The sequence below is a fragment of the Syzygium oleosum genome, unplaced genomic scaffold (assembly GCF_021117445.2).
Source record: "Syzygium oleosum isolate NSW1041296 unplaced genomic scaffold, Sole_v2.1 Sole_v2.26, whole genome shotgun sequence".
Classification (NCBI taxonomy): Eukaryota; Viridiplantae; Streptophyta; class Magnoliopsida; order Myrtales; family Myrtaceae; genus Syzygium; species Syzygium oleosum.
Window position 1 is genome coordinate 3536726 of NW_026607510.1, and position 23849 is coordinate 3560574.

Consider the following 23849-nt stretch of genomic DNA (forward strand, 5'->3'; position numbering starts at 1 on the left):
AGGCCATGAGCAAATCCTCGGCCCTCGGGTCCTTAGTTAACGAAACGTTCGTTTTTATAAAAATATTTTTTAAAAAAAATACGAGTTTTCATTATTGTTTTATTTTCTTTCTTTTTCTATTTCCTTTTTCCTCGACTGGTCGTTGACCACGATAATCGGCCACAAGTGAGGGACAAGCTCGCCCAAGGCTGGCGAGGCTCAACCTCACCATATTCCAATAAGCCGAGCCTTGCCCGTCTCCACCTCACTAGATCCGACGAGCTCACCAAAGGTCGAGCCTCGCTGATCTGGCAAGGCCTCAGGCTTCGGCCTTCGAGCTTTTAGATTTGGCCTTCAAACTTCAAGCTTCGACCTCGCCGATCTGACGAAGCCTCGAGCTTGCTGGCCTCGGCCGACCTCGAGCTCGCTGGATCTGGCGAGTGGAGTCTCGCCTGAGGCTGGCTTGACTTGTCTTGCTGGAATCTGGCGAGCTTAAGCCTCGTTGACCATGGGTGAGCTCATCCCTCATCTATGGCTGGTCGTCGTGGCTAGCGACTGGCCGAGGAAGAAGGAAAAGAAAAGGAAATGAAATAAAAACAAGAAAAAGACAGAAAAGGAAAAAGAACATAAAAAATATTAAAAAAAGCGAATTTTTTGGTAAATTTTATCTAGAAAAATCAAATTAGATTTTTCATATCAAAGGATATAAAATATTTTCTAGTTCGTTTTTAGGTTTTAGCTAAACACCAAATAATATTGTTATTTTCCTGGAAAATGGTTTCTTAAAAAATATTTTCCAGAAAAGTGACATTTTCTGCAAAACAAACGAAGCCTTAATGTTAAACGTTACCATTACATCAAAAGACGCATCTTATAAGTAAATATCAATTTCTCATATATAATTTAAGAACGCTTTCCTCATGTTCCGTGCACAACTTAATTCATTCTTACCCCATGCTCTACCCTACAAGTCTATCGGGAGCTACTCCTTATCTTAGTCTCCTGCCCTTGCGATCACTCCCCACCTTTGTCGGATCGGTCATTATAGGCTAGGCCAACTGATAAGAAGAGTCTCCATTTTGTGCATTTGTTTGCTTGATGTATAAAGTAAATGTAATGTCATGTAAATTTGCTTAAATCTTGAGAATGTCAAGTCCAATGAACAATTATAGAATGCCCATTAAAAATGATGATTATGATAACACTCCCTCTTTTACTTGCTAATCAGAAGTATCCAGGGAAATCTTACTACCTTTAGAAAGTATAGGAGGTCCCACCATCATGCTTTAATTAAATTTCGCTTTCTTTGACTTTCTACATTAAACGATAAAATTGCAATAGTTTAATTGCAATATTTTTTTTTTGGATCAAAAGTTTAAATGCAATAGTTATATCACAAAGAATTGGCGGGGGGGGGGGGGGGTGGTTTCGTAAATTAATTCCAATTAATGATGTCCTATGTAAAGCTGCAAGAATGAAGGCTAGAAAACAAAATAGAAAATGATTTAAGTTTCAATTGGCCGACAAGCAAGGATCGATGAGACGATCAATCACTGTCAAATTAGTCAAGAATTATGCAAAGTCCGTGTAATTTGACATCACGACACGAGAGGAAAGCAAAGGTCAATTTTTACTGACTTGCTAGCATGCAACTCTACACTAAAAAACAAACAAATTAATGAAAATGCCAGCATGGCACCAGCTAATGAGATTAGGGATCGGAGCATACGTTAATGTCGCGACAGGCAATAATCGAATTTTGGAGGGTTTTTTTTTTTTCCAATTTTCATCCCTAATTTCCAATTCGTGTAATTTTTGTAGTCACAAACGACGTCGGATTGACTGATTCGAATCCAATCAAACTGAAGAGTTGTTGGCTTTGGGCCTTGGGGCCTTTTGTCCTTAACACCTTTTGGGTTTAGTGTTAGTTGATTTTAGCCCAAGTGCCTAGTCTGTTTTTGGGACTTAACACGTGTTTCTTGATGTGACTTGTTGATGAATATGAATCCTTTTTTTTTTTGAATAATTCATGGCATGTCACGACCTTCTTTTCCGTCGGAAGAAGAGGACGAGTTTAGAAGTAATGGCAAATGTGGACCAACGGTCCTCAATTGGTTCGGGTTTTCCCAAACCCTTACCTCGCGTGGTGATAGGGATTTTCATTTAAATTCGATTAACTGTATGAGAGTTTTATATGAAAAGTAGCCACAAGTTTATTGGGGTTGGTTAGAAACCAAGTGAAGTATGGGAGTATACCTACTTCCTATGCAACTACAGATTTAAGGTTGAGGATTTGATTGCACCAGTTGTCTAACTAGTGCCATTTCAGTATCTAAACTTTATTATTTGTCAACTAAGGTGTCCAGGCAGTCTTTTTGCAAAATTATGAATCCTAAGGTTCTTGTGCCGCTAGGTGTCCATGCAATGTTTTTATTGGTGTTTATTATGATCCTAAAAAAGTAACATAACCATTTAGCTAAAGCAAACAAATCACAACATAGGAAAACAATATAAAAGAATCACATTCAATTGCTCTAAGAAAGTAATTATGAGCAAGTAAAAAGGTAAAGTGCAGTAAGGTAACCCAATATGAGTCGGGTAAAGAATTGACATGACCTTGTTATTAAACCCCAGGATAGAAACTCCATGAGCTTAGTTCAATTTAAATCCAATTTCCTAAAGAAACTAATTTTCTTATTTATAAACCACAAAAAATCATGAATTTTCCTAAACCATGTGTATTATCTAAATGAAACTAAACTAATTCTACTGCTAAAATCTAACAACCTAATCAAGGACTATTTTTTAACCATTTTCTATTTTTTTGTATTTTATTTATTTATTTATTATTGTTCTGATAAGAGAGGACTCAGACTGGGCTGTTAAGCCCAATCCGAATATGGTCCAATATGGTTCCACGGGTTTTGGTCAAATTGGACTCAAATTTGGGCTTTATTACTTCCAGCCTTTCCTAACTATATATTCCCAAAGCCCAATTTCGAAACTTACCCAACTGAAGCCTATATATCCACATGAATCTCAAAGCCCATCTCTCGTTATAGCTAAGTTTGGCCCAAATTATCTAAGCCAAATCAAACCCAAACTCGTTCACCAAATATAAATACGGGTTCTATCTATATTTATAAGTCAGCAATCGAAAGACGGACTAGATTCAAGTTGTTTTGTTTCTCAAGGTTTGACAAGAATGGATATAGAAGGAATTTGAGTTTGACATTGAGCTCAAAGCATCAATCTTTTTGCATGAATTTTCAAAATGGCCAGAGCTACTTAAAACCTTTCTTTATGTTACACCCTTCTTTAAACCTTTCAAAATAGCCCTGACACATTTATCTTTATATTAAACCTTTCTTCTTTGCGTTTAGTGAAAAAGTGGAAATATGCTGGTATAAGTACGTGGTAGAGATAAAACTTTGGCTTCTCCGCGAAGCGCTCTCTCAGACGTTTCCACTCCTGCCCTCGCAAGCAAAGAAGTTTCAAGATACTAGGCCACCAAGTGAAAGTGAACAGCCCCGAGCAAAACGCAGTACCTCTTCTCTCTTGCTATCAGGGCAATAATGCCCTTGCCAGAACTGTTCCATCTCTCTCGCTCAACCCTACTTCTTTCTCTTTCTCATTACGACATTTATCACCTCAACTGCCATCTTAATTGCTGCTAAGCGTTATATTCGCATGACTGAATTGAATTGCGAATGCTTGCTTAGGAGTGAGATCTTTTTCTAATCATTTTGCCGAAAAAAATAAGAAATTGTTCATTGGTATCGTTCTCGACTGGTTCGAAAAAAGAATCGAACTATAGAAGATCCCCTTTAAGATCAAACTATTCCATCTAATTGAGTATGATTGTATGTGTGATAGCATCTACTATTAGCTCTTGTACACATGAATGCAAGAAAAAAGAAAGAGTTTATGATAGGAATTCCGGTTTATGGTTTCTAGTGTTAGAAAGTCTCTTGTTTGTGGCTAGAAGAGATAACCCGTGTACGCTATTTGGAAACCCTTGTTCGAGCCCTTTTTGCCGGAGGAGATGGGGAAAGACCTTTCCTGCTAGGACTTAAAATCTTGTATCTTACATATTCATACGATTGCCCTTCCCTAAGCCATAAGATACCTTCTCCTAGTCATCGGCATGACACCTATTATTTAGTTTCTCGAAAGATGCAGCTATAGCCATTTCGGCTTCGAAAGGCATTGTTGAAATTACACAGCGAACTCCAGGCTAGGTCTGGGATCGATCCCATCTAGCAAAGAAAGCAGTCATGCTAGAAAGAAGAAAGTCAAGCTTTTAAGCTGCCCTTATTCCATTCCTTCAACATCTCCAGAGCTAACACCTGAAATGATGTGACTGCAGGCCCAACATAGGATAGGTTGCAGCGCTTGTTGAATTGGATCCCTTTGGTAAGTTTTTATCAACACATTTTATTCTAATTAATGAAAATAAGTCCATTTTAAGCAATCAAATCTCGAGATCTTGAAATGCCTCACTAACCGTATGAACTCAAGAAATTCATATGAACGGGTCCAACACGAAAGCACACGGTAAAATGAGGAATCAAACTTGACTTGTGTATCAAGTATTGTTGCACGTGCAGTGGAAAGGTAATGCCGGTCCTTAACCATCAAGCTAACCAATTTGAGGGTGAGTTTAAGAACGTCTTGACTAGGACATGTGCTGCAAAATTGTTTATTGGATAATAAAATGCCGATGTTTCATTGATTTGCAAGAACAGCATATATGAGGGTAATTAAGTTGGCGGCGGCAGCGAGATCTCATGCTAGAACGGAGGTATAGTCAAAGCCGGCACGGTGGCAGGAGGTCTAAGCTCTCCCTTGATAAAATTTCTGATTAAAAGGTGCTTAAAAATTAACCGTAATTCTTTGTAGTGCCCCATCGCGGGGTACGAGATATCGAAGACGTGTGAGAATTTTCAAAAGTAACACATCAAAGCGGAAACTTCCCCAAATCACAACTTGTAAAAATGATAGTCAAGTCCTTGATTGAAAGAAGGCTCTACTATTCAAACAATATATCTAGAGGAGACCCTAGAGAACCTATCACGTGTCTTATGTCGGAAAAAAGTATTCAAAGATGTTTAAAACCAATCCAGTCAAGTCCTCGGCTGCTAACCAATGCTTGAATTGGTCCAAGATGATCTTAACTTCCCACTTTGACCGACGTAAATCTAGCAATGCACAGTGATCAAACATAAGCAAAAACATGAATTCCCCTTCGCCGTAACACAACATATGAATTGGGAACTAAGCCCGCAGAAGGTGCTTGGAGGACTATGCTCTCACTCAATATATCTTTTGATTAAGAGGTTCTTAAAGGAAATTTTTCCTATGCAACCAATCAAGAACGCAATAATCAAACCTTAGATTGAAGGGTTACTCTTCTTCATTGAAACAACCAAGAAAAGCATCTTCACAATTGGTTCAACATTTTGACTCATCTGTTCAACATTAAATTGCTGAGAAAGGGACTGGTGCTAAGGGACCTTGAATGATTCCAAGAAGATCAAACATTACATATTCTCTAATATAACTAAGCAATTCCGAGCCTCCATCTTCTCAACATGGCATCTATCGTTTGTGTTCTCTTTCTTTTAGCTTCTGCTTCTCTTGCAAAAGCTCAAGAAACAAGATCAAACATAACGCTAGGTTCTTCTCTAGGTCCAACCTCTAACTCCTCTTCTTGGCTCTCACCTTCAGGACTCTATGGCTTTGGATTCTACCCTCAAGGCCAAGGCTACGCCGTTGGAGTTTTCGCCGCCGGGATCCCGCCGAGAACTGTCATCTGGACTGCGAACCGGGACGATCCGCCCGTTTCCGCTGGTGCCACCTTGCTCTTCACCAATGACGGGCGCCTCATACTGCGATCCTCGCAAGGTCAAGAAACTTCCATTACGTCGGTCGCTGGTTTGGCCTATTCTGCTTCTATGCTTGATTCGGGCAATTTTGTGCTGTACGATCCTAAAGGAAGTGTGTTATGGGAGAGCTTTGACTACCCGACAGATACCCTTTTGCCGACCCAGCGCCTCTTGGCAGGCCAACAGATAATCTCTAGCATCTCGGCAATGAACCACTCGACCGGGCTTTTCCGTCTCAAGATGCAAAATGATGGGAATCTGATTCAGTATCCAGTGAACACTCCGGATACTGCTCCGTATTCTTATTTCACATCTTGGACAGGCAAAGCGGGAGACAATGTCTCGCTCAACTTTGATGTTGATGGTCATTTGTTCTTGCTCAACACCACGGGCTATGTCATATGGAATATGACGCCTGGAGGATTACCTACGAAGAGCACGATTTATAACTTTAGGATTGACTCTGATGGTTTGATGAGATTATATTCATATGATTTGAATCAAAAGGGAAATTGGTCGGTCGTATGGTCGTCTACAAAGGATGAATGTGATCCGAAGGGTTTATGTGGCCTAAATGGTTTTTGTGTAAAAAACGACCAACAAGCTAATTGCAGATGTCTTCCCGGATTTGATTTTGTTGAGCCAGGAAATTGGGCAGCAGGTTGTGAGAGGAATTTCACCGCCGAGACTTGCAAAACAGGAGATGCGAGTGCGAGTTACATCATCCAAGCTGTTGATAATACCCTTTGGGAAGATGATTCGTATTCGGTCGTTTCGTCGACAGATAAAGATGGGTGCAAACAGGCCTGTTTGGAGGACTGTAACTGCGAGGCTGCACTCTACAATGGTGGGAATTGCAGGAAACAAAGGCTTCCATTGAGATATGGAAGAATATTGATAACTGATGCGACCAGCGCGCTGATCAAGGTAGGCATCGCGAAACCCGTCAACGCTAATCAAAACAAGAAGGAAATAACCCGAATGGACATACTATTTCTTAGCCTTTCGCTCCTTGCTTTTGGATTTGTTATGATGGCTATTTCTGTAGTTATACTATGCAAAAGTAACGTATGGATGTACCGAAGGATCCGCAATAATATGGAGGTTGGTTTCGCAAAAGATCCGGCACCTCGATCGTTCACTTATGCAGAACTCGAGTTAGTCACTGATGGTTTCAAGGAACAGATAGGTAGGGGAGCATTTGGAACAGTTTATAAAGGGGTGATTGGCGAGAAGATGGTTGCTGTCAAAAGACTCGATAAGTTCTTGGCTGAAGGCGAAAGAGAGTTTCAGACTGAGGTTGAAGTCATCGGTCGAACCCACCATCGAAACCTAGTCCGCCTCCTTGGGTATTGTATGGAAGGAACGAATAGGCTTTTGGTGTACGAGTACATGAGCAATGGATCGCTTGCAAACGTAATCTTCAATAGTCCTGAAAGCCGGCCCTTTTGGGACGAAAGAATGGAGATAGCACGGGATATAGCCCGAGGAGTGTTATATCTGCACGAAGAGTGCGAGACACAAATTATCCACTGCGACTTAAAGCCACAGAACATACTCATGGACAACAACCGTGCCAAGATTTCGGATTTTGGACTTGCTAAGCTACTAAACGCAGACCAAACCAGAACTTTTACCGGGATTCGTGGGACAAGAGGTTATGTGGCGCCCGAGTGGCACCGGAACCAGCCTGTGACGGTGAAAGCAGACGTTTACAGCTTCGGGATCATGTTGTTGGAGATCATCTGTTGCCGGAGGAGCGTGGAATTGAACTTTCCAGAGAGTGAGGCCATCTTGGAAGAATGGGTTTGTGAATGCTTTTGGAATGGTGAGATCGGGAAATTGACCGGTGACGAGAAGGTTGATGAGGATGAATTGAAGGCTGCTATCAAGGTCGCGCTCTGGTGCATCTCGGATGACCCGACGCTCCGTCCTACCGTGAAGAGAGTTTTATTGATGTTGGAAGGAAGTGCCCAAATCCCGATGCCTCCTATTCCTTCATCTTCCATGTGTACCGACAGAAGTTTTGTTTGAATACTTAACAGATTGACGAACATAATGCTGGGGAATCAATAACTCCTATCTAGTAGTCCTTCTGGGATTGGACCAACATATGTACAAATTAGTTTTGTTCATTAAAATAAATCACAGATGATAATTTATCTGTGTTTGTACTAACATCGGTCGCTTGCTCATGCTATACGGTTAATCGATGTCACATGCCCGATTTGTAGACAGAATGAAACCGACTCCAGTGGTGGTGAACAAGGGTTATCGTCTCAGAGTGCATGCTTCATTCGACTATCGTTTCATTCTCTTCAGTCTTCACAAAATTTGTTTACAAACCTGAATTGGTGTTTGAACATGCTCCATTTGTTCCAACATCAAAACTTAGCTTTCAAGTATTTTACACATCTCTTTTCCATTGTTCCTGGTTATTTCTTAGATACTTGATTGTAAAACGGGTAAAAGTTCGGACACTTACGGTGTCATTACCCCATAATATAATCTGCAGGACAGCTGGTGGCGATGGAGAAAGATTGAAAGTAGTGAAAATAAATTATTTAGACCAATCTTCAAAGACTGTTCTTCTTTTTTAGTTGGAAGAACGGGTTTGTTCGAGAATTTGACAAAGTAGTCCGAGTCAATTCAGACAGATTAAAGAACGGCACCGAAAGAGTGTGATTATGACAAGGTAAATAGACTGAAATTGACTTGTATGGATGGTCTTACTTGGCAGGTCTCGCTAGGGCTAACTTCCATTCAAATTCTTGCATGTCTATTCACTTGCCGTGATATGCTGGTTGCTGAACGAGTCCATTTGACCAACGGAAACAAATTTGAAATTTCTGCAGCGAATACAAACCAATACTTCAGAAATAGGAGTGATGTTCGTTGAATCGCGGCGAATTCTGCAGCGGGGTGTTTCATGGAACGGAGAAGCGACACGCTGTACGCAATGAAGATGATTGCATTGGATAGCGCTGACCGTTGCGCGAACTTTTGGGAGATGGAGTTTGCGCAGGAGATGACTAGTTCTGCAAGTGACTTTTGTTTCAGTTTTATTAGTGTGCTTTCATCCGTTCAAGTCGAATTGCCGATTTGTTGCGACCGACCTCCGGCTTTTGAACATAAAAAGGGGGTTTCGCTTGATACGCGTTAAGTCTAGGTTTTTAACCTGCAAGTGATTTTTATCAAGGAGTCGCCATTAATCGGCTTGGGGTGCGTCGATTAGACACCCAAGTAAAGTGACGGGAGAATCACCCTACTCTTACGAATTAGAGATTAAGGCTCCGTTCGTTTGGCGGAAAATATTCTCCTTTTGGAAAATATTTTCCCGGAAGTCATTTTTCTGGAAAATGTTTTCCCGGAACATAATTTTCCGGTGTTCGGCTACCAATATGAAAAAGTTTCGAAAAATATTTTTCACCGGCGATCGGCGGCGGCGGCGACCGGCGGAGGTCGGGCGGCCGGCGGCGGCGGCGATCGGCGGCGGCAGCTGGGCGGCGGCGGCCGGCGAGCGGTGGCGGCGGGCGACCGGGCGGTGGCTGGGCGGGCGGCCGGCGACCGGCGGCGGCGGCGGCGGCGGCGGGCGGCCGCTGACCGGCGGCCAACGGTGGTGACCGGCGATCAACTTCCTCCCACGGAAAATATTTTCCCTCCCATGGGCAATTTTACCTTCAATTTGGGGAAAATGATTTCCTCTTTGTGAAAAGAGGAAATCATTTTCCTCAAAACAATGAAGGATTTGGGGGTGGGGAAGGAAAATGTTTTCCCTAGGAAAACATTTTCCGCCCCCGATCACCGGAAAACGCGGAAAACATTTTCCGGAAAAATATTTTTCCGCAAACGAACACAGCCTACATGAGTTCGGGAACTTGGTTACACTAGTTGGGTAACTAATGCCCTTTTAGTACATTTTTACCCTGTTCATTTCAGAAAAAATTTGTCAGGCAATTTGAATTGATTTTAGGACCTTTCTCCTAACATGTGAGGTGATCAAGCAAGTGCACAATCATTACGATTAGCAGTCAAGATAGATATGCAGCCTAAAGTTCTAACCGTAACTAAGGCGATAACATTCAAAACATGACAATTTATGTAATTATATTCTAATTAGAAACAACATGCATAATAATAATACAACAGTAGTAAAGATAACATGCAAAATCTTACTGTATAACTCTATAGGCTTATTCAATTTAAACATGATTATTAATCAAATAATTCACCTAATTTAAAAAAATATTCAAAAATACTAATTGCTAAAATATTTCCTAATTTTAAAAGAAAATTTAAAAAACGAAATTTTTTTATATTTTTATTTTTTAAAAAATACTATTTTTTAATAAAATATTAATATAATATTAAACCGGGTCGGGTCAAAATCCGACCCCGGGTCAACGGATCCTACCTAAAGAGTTGATCCAGGTCGGATCTTTGGATCCGAACTAGGTCAGGGGGTCAACTCGGGTCGGATCTTCGGATCTGAACCGGGTCAAGGGGTCAACTCGGGTCATTGACTTGGGTCATGAACCAGGTCAGGTCGGATCCCGCATGCACAAGCACGCGGGGACGCTGGCCGAGTGAGAATCGGCCTCTCTTCGGCCGATCCAGGCCGGCTCCGGCCTAGATACCACCTCCAGGGACCACCACCGAGCCTCCTCAGCCACCTAGCTCGCCGTCCGACCACCTACTTGCCGGCCGGCAACCAAAATCAATTCGGCCTCACTGAGGCATTTCATCAAATACCTGGTGTGCACAACTAAAAACGGGAGTTTTTGACTTGTTTCGGGGTTCTGGCGTCCTCCGGCAACTTATAGTTACCTTCGGCGACGACGTATGGCCTGTAGGGAGTAACAGTATAGGCTGCGATTCGCGCGAAACAACCGGCTCGAGTCCCGGCCAACCGATGAACCAAAACAGGAGAAAACAAGGGGGAACGGGACCAGGAGAACTTACCGGTTGGAGGCTCGCCTGGGGGGTTTTTGGCTAATCCGCAAGCGACAGCGGAGCTGCTGGGACCTACAAACACTCCAAGCCTCCTCTCTTCCTCTCTATTTCTCTCATATTCTCTCTCAATCTCTCTCTCTTTCTCTCTCTGTTTTTGCTCAAAGGGGCTGACAGTTTCTCTCTCTTCCTCGCCCACTTATATAGCCGATGCGGGCCACCTACTTTGCCCCGGAAGTCATCGCCTTGATGGCCCTGCACTGGCCTAGCCTGTGCCACGACTTTGGTGGCCAAGGTTGCGCGGTGGAGCACATAATCCGCGTCGTCCCAGGCGGCCGGTCGGGGCAAGGGAGAACAGAGGAGAGAGGAGGAAAGGCTGGCCATGGGGGGGAAAGGTGAAGCGGGCTAGGCCGAGCCTAGCTCGCGCGTGAGGGAGAGGAGAAAAGGAATCGGGTTGGGCCCACGCGAGGGGAAAAAAGGAAAGAATCGGGTTGACCCGGCCCGACCCGATTTTTTTAATTTTTTTAATTTTTTAAATTTAATAAGAAAATATGCTTCAATAGGCTCTATTAATGCAAAATGTGCCTAATGTCTATATGCAATGCAATTAGATAAAAATATTTTTTTATTTTAGGAATTAAAGAAAATCAACTCCTAAATTTTGTGCAATTTAATTGGGCAATTAAAAAGTAGGTGTCTATACTATTCCTTACCGCGATTCTACTCAGTCGCCGTTGTCAACATTAACACCATCAAGCGTTTGCAAATGCCCGTCATACTGCAATGAATGCTTCGATAGAGAACACCTGAACACCTAAACACCTAAAACCCAATTGCACGCAACAAACAGTGACCGACAACTGAGTCTAGGCACGGCTTGTCCATCGCATCCAGGATTGACTCGCCAATAGCCTCAGCGCTTTGCTTCAATCTCCATCACGACTCGTCCGATGCCATGTTCAAAGGCAACACATGTTTTCAAACTGAGAACAGACTGAACAGACTGAATGCTCAGAGAGAGATGCGAGAATCCTCAGAGACACCAGTTCTCGTCCCGAGTCAAGCCTTTGTCAAGCACAAAGGTTATGCTAAAGAGGCTGACCTTGCTGCTTGTTCGGAAGTAAAATGGAATGATCAAGCAAATGCAAGTTAGATAGCTAAACACCAACGGTGATTCGTCGGACACTGAGACGGGAGCAATTGGTTGAGGCTGTTAGTTCGGCATTGAGAATTTTGAAAAGATATTGTGAAATCAGATGCCCGAGCTGCAATGTTCTTTGTTTCAAGCTACCGGACAGCCTGGTTTTGTCCTCTCGAGCCTATGGTTCAGGGCATCATAGACATATGTTGTGAGGTATTGAAGTTCCTCTTTTAGTTCCCAATCTACAGTGTCTACGGTTCTGTCCAAATCTCTCAGAGTAACAGTGATACGTTAGGACAGGAATTTTTTTCTCAAGCTACAGATTGGCAATAAGATCTACTTCCCCTGAATAATCCAAAATCAACCTGAATACGAACGAATTCCATTTTGAATACAGTCAATACCATTATAGTATTTTGGTGCTCCAAGGAGGCCCTATGGAGGATCGGACTTGGCCCACTAGATGGTTGCCACCTCACCTCTCTTCGCTATTGCCTTTTTATTATTTTCTCTTTTTCATCTTGAATGATAACTAATTGTCAAGGAAGAGCACTTTGTCTAATATATGGATGCCTTTCCACCTCACATAACTTTCGCCAATAATAATCTAAAAAGTCTATAACTATTTAATTTGTTAATATATGATCCAATAATCTTGTGATATAATCACATTTTCTTTTGCATCATCATCCGTTAATTTCATCTTATTTGGATAGAATTACATAGAACAAAACACAAGAGCGAAAGATTACAAAATAATCTTGAACAAATCTTGAAGTTATTGTTTCAAGTTAATCTAGTTATGTTAGCTTCATGAAGCAATTGGACGGACTACATATTCTATAGAGCTTCCCTAATTTATCTATCTCCAAAATAATTTGATTTGCTTCCTCTATATTATACAAATATGATATCAAATTTTTTTGATGTTTTAGCTTAGATAAATCCTATGCTCTTTCAAAAAAATCTGTTATGCACTTCAATCGAAAAATGTAGTTTCTCTGCCGTGCATAGCACAGGCCTTATGGCTAGTTCTATAACAATTATAAACATTGATATTGACATTCAATCACCTTTACAACATGTGATGAAATAACAGATTTGGCTACAAAAGATTCCAAATCTCCCAACCATCAGTACTTCAGTGATTGTACAGGAGCCATTGCATGCCAAGGATCCACTAATTCTGAAAATTGGAGATCACACCAGATGCATGAGCGATACGGTTGATGGAGCTATTATAAGAGAAAATATGACACGTATAGAAAAAAATTACTGAGATAGCCTGATTAATGTACCACTCTAGGGCTGGAACTGGAAACAGTTGCCAATAAATTATGATGATGATGATACAAGATTGCTTAGTACTCTAATGAAGCATATTGATGGAAAGCTGAATTACTGGAAGAGGATGTTTTCTTGCAGTTGATCAGATGGTTTTCAAGATGCTAACCTCCAACATGGGATATCACCATGAGTGAAAATTGGTAGTACTACCACTGAAACACAGCTTTTATTTTTTACACAATCGATCTTTTTCTCAAAAATCTGTGCCGGTAAAACTCTTCAAAGGACAGGCGGTTCACTGCAATAATGCATATCGAAGAATTAATATTACAACTCATTTCAAATGAAGCTGAGACAAGGCAGATACTAAACCTGGATTAACAGAGAGAAGCCTGGAACACATGTCAATGCAGTCAGGATGCAATTCAGGAAGCACATGGTGAGAAAATGGAAGACTTTTAGATGACTTGATGCTCCGCAGAAGCTGCAGAGAAGAGAAACAAACAAATTAAGGGAACTTTTATGACCGGGTTCAACAAGCTTAAACAAGCTGTTGCTTGAGGAGATAATCCTACCTGAACATTAGTCCGCCCACAAAATGGTGGACAACCATTGAGAAGCTCAAAAAGAATGGCACCGATACTCCACATATCCACCTGCAGCAAATCATTCAGCCTAAATTCTTTCTTCTTGTCTGTTTCCATTTCTTTTTCCTGAATTTTGTGTACATCCTACTGGTCTAGATGGAGACCACCATTGCCACCCCAACCAAGGCCAGGATTTTGATTCTTGGCCATGACCTTTGGATAATGCAAATCTCATTCCAGGTTCGATTATGGATTGACACAGGAATCTCATACCTTTTCATCATACTTTTTGAATAGAAGAACTTCAGGGGCCATGTATAATGGAGACCCACATACAGTATCAGCAGAATAACCGGGTTGTAAAGTTCTGTTCCAAGGATACCAATAAATCTCAAAATTTCACCTCAAACATGCAAGCAATTGCCAAATTGAATTCTATAAAATTTCTAGTACATTTGCGTATACCTTGAGAGACCAAAATCAGCTACCTTGAGCACTTTATCCTCTTCAGAACCAGATAGCAAGATGTTCTGCACATGCGGTGACGAAAAAGGAAGAGCAGAGATAAGCTCATTTGAAGTTTAAACAATGACATGTCCGCAACTTAAACTCTCAAAAACTAGCATCGAGAGAAAAAAAACATAGTTGTGTCTGAAGTTATTGATTAGAAGCAGAGTGCTATATACACTGCTTCACATGCTAAATTATTGAACAGGGGAAAAAAGAATACACAACCAGCAAAACAACCAGAAATCAGTCAGAACATATTTCAATGTATCAATTGAGCACTGAACTCTCCCTCTGAGCAGCAGTCTTCACAAAACAAGGTTATCCATATGCATATAAGCAACAATTAGAGTAAATAAAAAACACAATCAACAATGAGGCATTTAGCTTCATGCTGAATATTTGCCTAATTATTCCAATGATCACTTGGAATGTTGAAATGTTTAGAAGGTAAGTGCAACTAAAAGTAACCAGTCTATGAAAGTACCCATGGAAGGGATCATCGTTGAGTTGATCTAATTGGTGAGCCTAATAATTCTCATTAGTTAAGCCAGTCTCGACAGCCATTAGATAGGATGTCTTATGCAGTAAAAATTTGCTGAGACTCAATCAATCTTGATGATAAAATAGGCCTCAACAATGTAAACCTTCAAAGCGAGGCACATATGCAAAAGTGCATGACCTGCCTATTTACAAAGGAAAATAATCTCATACCTGCGGTTTCAAGTCCCTATGAACTATGTGGTAGGAGTGCAGTATTTCCAAGGCAGCTCCTACATGTTTTCCAAATAAGCAAAGTCAGTAACCGATTCGAAGAAAGCAACACTTGCACAATATACGAATGAAACAGAGGGAATACCCAGCTGCTGCATGAATCTTCTCGCGCTTTCTTCCCGAACTGGCCCATGCAGTCGGACATAAGACGCTAAATCTCCACCGGCACAAAACTCCAGGACCATGTATACGCAACCATTGGCCTGATGATGAACACCACACCAATTTCAATCCCATGAAATCCTCACCAGAAATGATTGCATACACAAATTTTATCTACTACACCAGTCGAAGATACATTACAAAGTCCCACCCTAAATCGGAATGTAAAGCACATACAGCTGCCGTTTAAAATGCAAAAGCTACATCTTTGATCCGTATTTACTACAAATGAAGATGATAATGGGTGCCTAAAAAATTTCATTAACTCCCACAGCAGCTTTCCAATTCCTACAAAACTAACCAAGACAGAGCAACATAAATCACACGACCGTCCATAAGACTATGACCCACGAGTTAATAAGAGCTGGGTATCTACGTAAGACCGAAGTAATCAACCTGAGACACATGAAGAAGGCGAAAGGTGTTGGGGTGATCGACGGAGGACAAGAAATCACACGACCCCCCATAAGACTATGACCCACGAGTTAATAAGAGCTGGGCATCGACGTAGAGACCGAAGTGATCAACCTGAAACACATGAAGAAGGCGAATGATGTTGGGATGATCGACGGAGGACAGGAAATCGAGCTCGCAGTCCAAGCAGCTCCTGAGATGCCCATTAAGCTTCGAGAGGTGGACTTGCTTCACCGCCACCACCTCGCCGCCGGCTCTGCGCACCGCCTTCCACACCGTCGAGAAAGACCCTTCACCGAGCTTCGACGACAGGACGTAGTCGCCCACCGCGATCACTTCGGAGAGGTTCACGGTCGCTGCTTCAGGTTCCATCAAGGTCCGAGAGAAGTGCTCGATTGTTTAGATAAAGATGACATTTTTTTTTCTCCCTTTTACAGAAAATAGTCAAATTGTACATGCTTACTCTTTTTTTTCTTACTTAATTTAAACATCTTATACATATACACATTGGAACCTTTTTCTTAAATTCATAATATCTGTAATTTCCATAATACTGAAATATTAAGCTATATATAAATTTTATTAGGAAAAACAAAAATGCTATTCACTTTTGCCCAGTCTTGGCAAACAGGCTCGAGATTGTGTATTTTTTGTGAAACGCACAAATCAATGACCAAGACCCACCATGGGTAGCTCAGTTGATTAGGGCGTACTTGAGATTGTGTGGTTAGGCGCACTGGTCCTAGGTTCGATTCCCCAGCTAAGCACTTGTGATTTAAGTGGGGGCCATGGCGGTGGGTTCTTTGTCTTAGTCTCACGAGGAATAGTCGAGGTGCGCGCAGTGGCAGGCCAGACACCTCGGTTACCAAAAAAAAAAATGACCAAGCATATGAAATATTTTTTTGAGCAAGGGTTAGGTCACATGGTACCAATTCGATGGGAGTGATCAGTTCCCAGATGAGTTGACTCTTGACTTAGATTCGAGAATGGACCCTGTAACTTTCGATTCTAAATTTTGGAACCGGGAATATAACCGGTCTGTTTCATTTGTACTCGAGAATCAGCCCACCATTTGTTTTGTGTAAAAAACTCAAATTCTTATATAATAAAATATAAAATTTGCATCATTCACTAAAAAATATATTTCCATTAAGTGATTATGACATTGCTTATTCATGATCAAGATTATTATTCGATTTTCGATAGGTGTAAAAATAATGTTTTCCCCTAAAAGAGGCCCAGAAAACTAGATTCTGCGTAGAATTGATGGTATCAGCCTTGAACCGGTCAGTGTAGACCAGTTTGGTTCGGTTCTCGAGTTGAATCAGACTCGTTCTCACCATTAGAGTCGTCGATGGTTGGTCTTAAATCAACGTGAACTTGCGTCTTTTATAAATCCCTAGAAATATGAAACTTTACACATGTGGAAAGAGGGAGGACCCAAGTTTAAATCATTAAACCCATCAAGAAGCACATCACAATGTACAAACTCCTCACAAGTAGCTCAAAGACAACATGCAAATGATTAAGATTAAGCTCTCGAGTGGGTCACTGTCTCTTAAACAGCTCTTGAAATTGGAGCCCAAATGGAAGCTGTTGTCAGTGGCCTAGATTTCCAGCACAGAGCCAACCTAAACTTCTCATATTGCACCCGATACTCCCCACTAAAGACGCTCACCAAGTACTTGGCTTGAGCCACATTGCTTGAGCTCAGAGGCACAGGCCTGAACCCCTTTAGGCAAAGCCCATCTCTCCACAGCTTCCTCTCCAATTCCTCGCACGGAAACTGCCTCACACTGTCCAAAATCCTGTTCCCCAACACCTCTTGCTCTATCACTTTGAGGCACATCTCATACCCACCTGTGAAGCTGCTCCCCATCACTAGTGAGTCAGAGAGCGCCATGTAGTGATGGAGTGCCTCGCAGAAGAACTCCACAAAGGACAAGGAAGATGAGGCCTTGGCAAAATTCAGCAGCTCTTCTTCCACTAGGACAACAATCTTTGGTGACAATGTTGTCATGCCTCCCAAGAATGTCCTCACCATTGAGAGGCTCTTGCTAGGCATGTGCAGTTGGTTAATCATGCAATTTGCTATCACCGTGTGACCTACTTGGTGGATAGTCCTGAAGTCCTCTTCTTCCTGGATTGGGAGCTGATCGAATGTGAACCTCAGGTCGATTGAGTCCGCAAACTCCTTGAGCCTCCTTCCGGTCTGTCGAATTGAAGCTTCGGTTTCCGGGTCAGTGACAATCGCAGTGATCCACAGCGAGGCGTCATCGCGTATTGCAAGGTCGACCATCAAGGGCGGCCATTGGATCCCCTCCATGATGTCGAAGTCAATGACATGGACATCCCGGTCTGCCAGGGTCGCCTCAAGGATCGCCTGGTTGGCTGTGAAGTGTGCGAACTTGATGTACGGGGAGAGCTCTTGAATCATCTGAATGGCGGAGATGGTGTTTGGCCCCCTTGAGAAAGTCCGTGGTGGCATTTCGAGAGGACTGATGATGCTCTTCCAGTGAAGGCCTTGGGTGAAAAACAAGGCCAATCTGTTAAATGGGTTGTTCCCATTTTCTTGATTGAATAGATTCTCATTCAGTTTGGAGATGATTGCAGAAACCACAGGCCAGTTCTGCGATTCGACAGCTTCAGCTCCCATCAGTAAAAGATCAGTCAGGCTGCTTTCTTCCATCAACTCTTCTTGGATTACCCTCAAAAGGGAATGTTCTTCACCCAATGAATCTTCCTCATTCGCTTCTTCTTGACCTTGAAAAATAATGTCCGAAAGCGGGTCAACTTCCATGACGCCGGTTTCGAGAACTTTTATGAGGCCGGTTTCAAGAACTTCCATGGAGTCTTGTGCCTCTGGCAGTGATGCAATCGCAATGTCGAAGTCCAACAGCTGGGTGATTTCCGACTCAATCTGGAGCAGTCTTTCCGGGTTGAAGTTGGAGGGAGAGTCTGGTAGCAGAGAAAATGAGTTTTCTGAATAGGATTGATAGAAGTTTTCGATCGAGACAAGTTCATCAATGGGGAGGTTGAATGGTTCAGGTTCCATGATAAGGAAACGAGTGGAGACAACGAACGGAACAAGCTATCTGGAGAAACTGACCTATTCTTGGCCTGATTGAGTTCAGAGACTCCTATATATATACACCAGCTTTGAGAGACCATTGGTGATTAACACCTGTCTAAGATGAGTACTACGAGTGAAGTACTTAATGTTCAAACGAGCACTCATCCATCTAGAAACAAACAAACCACATATCCTTCAAGACAAACATTTAAATTATTCACAGCTTGATCATTGTTTAAGTGGGCCTAATTAGTCTTACATCGATGACCTTTTTAATATGTTAATTTTCAGTAGCCAATCCCATGGACAGGGAAGCTCTCCTGTCCACCACTCTTTCCGAAGCGTAGGGCGACTCGATTCCGGAATTCTTGGCACGACCTGACTATCCGAGAACTAAGTGTGCTGGGGAACCTCAAAGTTGACTATTTAAATTGGTATCTAAAACGGTAAGCAAAGCATTGTTCTTTTACCATTGAAGCATCTTCATGTAGCTTGCATTCTGTCATTCATGGAAAGATGCCATTCAAGATTGAAACATTCCATCTCAAGCATGATAATGCATGTTTCCTAGACACCCAATAGGATGATTAATAAGTGTAACAAGTACCCCTAGGCCGGGTCAACCTAATTTAGTTCAGACCCACGTGATCTTAAGACTACTGTCTCACTAGTTAATTACAAACGACTCTAGGCAAGTTTTTTCCTGGGCATGATAGGAACTGATTGGTGTAATGATGACTATGCTTCCAAGTACAAAGTAGTGAAAACCAAGTGAAACAAAAGCTGTTTTGTGCAGCACATTTGATCATTTTGTTACTTTGAAGAGTGAAAATTTGGTCATATAATTGCATGCATTTGCACTGATTAGCTGCTCTACATAAATTCGAACCCCTACACCATCAAGTGCAAATATTTCATATCACCCTGGTTCTAACTTGTTTTACCCGGTTGATGTGACCATTGGAGCTATTTCGTGGACTCGGGATTTACCTATGTAAAGTGTACTTCCTCACTTCCACATTATAGAAAAATGCCGAATGCTCGAGTTCCACCTACCACCTCTCCAATAGCTGATCCTGGCTCTCGTTCTAAGGGATGAGTTGGAAATTTGCAGAAAGCAAACTAAATAGAAATTGGAAAAAAGACACCACAAGTGTCATACCTTTAATACGAAGTTCACTTGAGTGTCATAATAGTATCATAACTTTTCGATTAATCAATTGTGGTGAACGTTTGTTAAAAATTGTGACACTCAAGTAATTGATTGAAAAGTTGTGGGACTCAAGTGAACGTCGTATAAAACTCATGGCACTCAAGTGATCAATTGAAAAATTGTGGCGCTCAAATGAGTGCCGAAGGAAAGCTATGACACTAGTGCTCTTATCCCAAAAACAAATGATAGTCCGAACCAAAACCTCTTCACATGAATTCATCAAAAACATCCTTGGAGCATCTGCTCAGTAATCAAGCCCAACTTTGATTCTTGCCAATGTAAATTCAAGTGATTCCAGCAAGGCCGTGTTGGTAGGGTTCTTTTAAGGTGGAGACCCCATTGGTTAGTCGGTGGTTACTCCAATTTAATACAGCAACTTTCTAAAAGAGGACAGTTGATTGTCTTTTGTGATTAAACCAAGAAAAACATCCAGACAGATAGCAATATCCTAAGCGCATATCACGTGGATGACTTCACTTAGGTCGGGCAAAGTCCAATTATTCGAGTTTTAAAGTTCAAACTCAGACATTATAGTTCATCTTTGTTATGTGGTGCATTTTGAAACGACAGTGTAACTAAAAATATCTCGAGGATATTCTCTATTCCAAGGGATTTGTTTAACTTACAATTATTTTCTTTTTCTTATTTTGTTCTCTGATTGGTCTTCACGAAGAGGTTTGTGGCATTTTCTACAAGGAAATGAAAAGGGAAAAAACAAAAATTTCGACAAACCAAACTAAATGTGGCTGCATTGTCATTGCACCAAATTTTAACCATTATGTTCACACCACCTATAATTGTCTCTTTGCGTCACATTGCTGCACCTTCTTGGATTAGAGACAAAAACAATAAGATGCTGAAGCTACGCCAGCCTAGTTGAATTATTCGTGGCTCCACATTCTTGCAAAATTTGAAGCTTGGATCGAGATTGAGATATATTCGAGACATGTTTGAACGTGCTCAGGGTTGAGAGGAACCAGGGACTGAGAACTCAGGCTAAAGGCCAGGGCATCCGGTCAGAGCCCGTCCGCCTACCTAGAAGGGCAAACATGTATTGTACGTGTTCTAGGTGCCCGGGTGACAAATTGACTTAGCCAAACACGGGATGTAAAGCTTACTTCTTGCATGTTTTGTTAAGTTACCCATTTGAGTAACTAAGAAAAGTGTTAAGGTTTTCTCTCTATTAGTTTTCTGTGTGAGTCTCTTAAAAAAACACCTAAAGGTGACAAAATTTTCTGAGGGAGTTTTTATTAACAAGCGGGCGCACGGCCAAGGAGTGGCAGGGTTACTTGCTAGGTTCGGGTGTCCTGACAAATCTTGCCAAGTTCCCAAACAATACCAAAAGCTATTGTGTTTTTCAATGCAGTAGCTATTGGAGAAAATATCTCTCAACATCAAAGCAATCCAAAAATTGCTCTCAATCAAATCAATACCAGTCAAGCAATTCTTGTACTATTGGCAAGTGCAGTACGTGAGAATTTCCAATGCTAATAAATTCATTTTATCCTTTTTTGTATATAGGATTTTATCTTTCCATGCATAAATGTTGTAACTAGGAAAGTCATCATTTTACAGTTATTTAGCTTATGTCTTTCCATAAACTATCAGCTACCTTGTACTTTAAATGCATGTAATGAATAACAGTAAATAATTTCTTGTCCAACTCTTTATGGTATCAGAGCAATTTTTGGGATTGCTTTGCTGTTGACAGATATTTTCTCCAATAGTAGCCAGGCGCCTAGCATAATTTTGGCAGATGCCGAGCCCCGACGTGGCCCCCATCCAGACTTGTTAAAATTATATCTTTAGAGCTAATTTTAGAAGAGAAACTTGAGAGAATCGTATAGAATTTCAATAGAGTTGAGAGCGTTAGAATACTCCTCTTTCTAATTGATTCTTGTGGATTGGACATATTTGGGATTGGGAAATATTTGAGTGTGAGCTTTTAGAACGATTGTAATCTCCCTTTGCCGATTATGGCAAAACCATTTTATCAATCTCTTTGTAAAGCAAGCACTCGCTGAACCACCTAAATCCGTTAGGTTCGGGTTTTATATCAGTAATTCGTTTCTTGCTCGAATCATTTCATTTTTTCATGCTGCCACGTTAGTTGTAATCAATCACTTTCGAGGAAACTTTTCCTGATTCAACTTTTCTTCACTTTCAAAAGGAGAACGTCAGGCCAGGATAACCTGAATGAGTTTAATAAAAGTTATGAATTATCCGAGCAGTGGCTGGCTACGATGCTTTTTCGTTCTTTGAAGTTCTTTCGAGCACTTTTGCGATTCTTTGACGAGAGGGAGTGAGCCTATATCCGTCGAGGAAGTGAAGTCTATACTATTATCGAAAGAATGCCACAAGAAATTGCAGGGCAACAATCAGAGAAGTGACGCTGAGGGTCCGATGGTAGGAACTCAGGGGGGTCTAAGCAAAAGACGCAACTCCATATCGAAGTCTAGACTGAGGAGGATCGAGTTCATTAGTGACCAATATTTCGGCGTTAGAGATAACATGTCAAAATAGGATGTGATTGTGAGGAAGTTTCTTGTTGTGGAGAATCCTGTGGACAAGTGAATCGAGTTTTATCCTTTGTATGAGTCTGAGCTTAGCTTGGTCTTGATTGACCTCTGAGATGGTTGAGCACCCGTCGAGGCGTTGGGAGAGTCTACATGACTAACAAGCACTATGACTTGGTTGTGAAACATTGAGCTAAGATGGAGATTGTTGAATTTAAAGCTCAAAGTTCTTGCCAAATTTGGAGTTTAGATCGAGCCTAGAGAACGAAATAGGTCCAAGACGTGTTGGGATGTGTTTAGGAAGCAGAGGAACAATGGATTGGGAGCTGAAGCCTATTGTCTGGCCGGTAGCGATAGGCCTTGGGTCAGGTGCCTAGCCACCTGCCTGGTAAACTAAACACTTACTGTACGCGTTCCGGGCACCTAGGCACAAACCCACCTATGTAAACATGAAATTTAAAGCCTATGTTGTTAAGTTACACATCTGTGAGTTTTCTAAGTAATTTCCATATGAAAGAATTGATGATGACACTTTTTTGGGTTGCTTGGGTGTAATCCAATGGCTGAAAATTACTTGAGCTATTAAGCGATTGTAATACTGTAATTCTCCGAATTCATAATGGATCTCTTTAGGCTTGGCTCTCCTCGTCAAGTAGGTACTGAATAGATCTAACCACATAAATCTCAAGTATCTTTATCGTTCTGTGTTAATTTCTCTATAATTTCACCTTCTCGCATTTGATATGGAATTGCAAGATCCGTTAGCTTCTGCGTTAATATGCATTAAAACTATTCTCAATTAATTAATTTGGTCATATGTGTGGAATCACCAAGCAAATTATATGGCAAAAGATCAATTGCGTGGTGCGACTTTGCCCGGTGCCGTCAGTCCAATAACGTCGGAGGTCATCCCAGCTTTATGGAGGTTAAAAAATATCGACACACAAAGAGAAACTAGAGTTAAAACCTCTTCAAAGGGATTGATTACTGATAATGTCAAAGACAAATGTTAGAGATATTAAAAATGATCCACAAATTATTGTTAAACATCAATGTCATCGGTCACTTATTTCATCTAGAACATCAACACCGAGATCATCTGATGATTTAAAATGTTAAATTCTTAAACCTAATTTTCTTGGCCGCAACTATTCTATAGAATATATTCAACTTCATATACTAATATTTTAAGTTTTGGAGTAAGCGGTAATGCATGTAATTCTCGTTGGTATCGAAGCCAATTATTTCGAGTCCGAACCACCTATACCCATTTACCGGTTTTCTTTCGTTATTTGTGCTCGATTAATATCAGCAATTCATCTACCTGCAAAAATCGGGTTCACATGCTTGATGGTCTT

At 41.3% G+C, this 23849-nt stretch overlaps 3 protein-coding genes across 4 annotated transcripts; 1 reads left to right on the forward strand and 2 right to left on the reverse strand.

The window, feature by feature from the left end:
* The first annotated feature begins 5413 nt into the window (after positions 1-5413).
* Positions 5414-8440, forward strand: LOC115681925 (G-type lectin S-receptor-like serine/threonine-protein kinase LECRK1). Its single transcript, XM_030606032.2, has one exon. The coding sequence runs from the start codon at positions 5574-5576 to the stop codon at positions 7899-7901; it is 2328 nt and encodes a 775-aa protein (XP_030461892.1). The 5' UTR covers positions 5414-5573; the 3' UTR covers positions 7902-8440.
* A 4473-nt stretch (positions 8441-12913) lies between these two features.
* LOC115681926 (serine/threonine-protein kinase ATG1t) lies at positions 12914-16106 on the reverse strand. 2 transcript variants are annotated; one of them, XR_008814480.1, is made up of 9 exons: positions 15804-16106; positions 15199-15316; positions 15054-15112; positions 14298-14362; positions 14106-14199; positions 13821-13901; positions 13618-13729; positions 13412-13543; positions 12914-13144 (listed from the first exon to the last, which is right to left on the reverse strand). XR_008814480.1 is itself a non-coding variant. In XM_056303117.1 (8 exons), the coding sequence occupies exons 1-8, from the start codon at positions 16059-16061 to the stop codon at positions 13479-13481; spliced, it is 852 nt and encodes a 283-aa protein (XP_056159092.1). In that variant the 5' UTR covers positions 16062-16106; the 3' UTR covers positions 13219-13478. The 2 variants fall into 2 exon arrangements, 1 of the variants encoding a protein (XP_056159092.1); XM_056303117.1 differs by lacking the exon at positions 12914-13144 and having other exon boundaries at positions 13219-13543.
* Positions 16107-17247: 1141 nt separating this feature from the next.
* LOC115681980 (protein NODULATION SIGNALING PATHWAY 2-like) lies at positions 17248-18792 on the reverse strand. The gene has a single exon (XM_030606089.2). The coding sequence runs from the start codon at positions 18742-18744 to the stop codon at positions 17248-17250; it is 1497 nt and encodes a 498-aa protein (XP_030461949.1). The 5' UTR covers positions 18745-18792.
* Between the last annotated feature and the right edge of the window lie 5057 nt (positions 18793-23849).

Excerpts from the sequence above, each read along its gene's own strand:
- LOC115681925 (XM_030606032.2), top strand. The coding sequence starts at position 5,574 with ATGGCATCTATCGTTTGTGTTCTCTTTCTTTTAGCTTCTGCTTCTCTT.
- LOC115681980 (XM_030606089.2), bottom strand. The coding sequence starts at position 18,744 with ATGGAACCTGAACCATTCAACCTCCCCATTGATGAACTTGTCTCGATC.
- LOC115681926 (XM_056303117.1), bottom strand. The coding sequence starts at position 16,061 with ATGGAACCTGAAGCAGCGACCGTGAACCTCTCCGAAGTGATCGCGGTG. Across the intron at positions 14,200-14,297 it reads GCTGATTTTGGTCTCTCAAG|AACTTTACAACCCGGTTATT; the intron begins GTATACGCAAAT and ends TCCTTGGAACAG. Across the intron at positions 13,730-13,820 it reads GTGGGCGGACTAATGTTCAG|CTTCTGCGGAGCATCAAGTC; the intron begins GTAGGATTATCT and ends TCTTCTCTGCAG.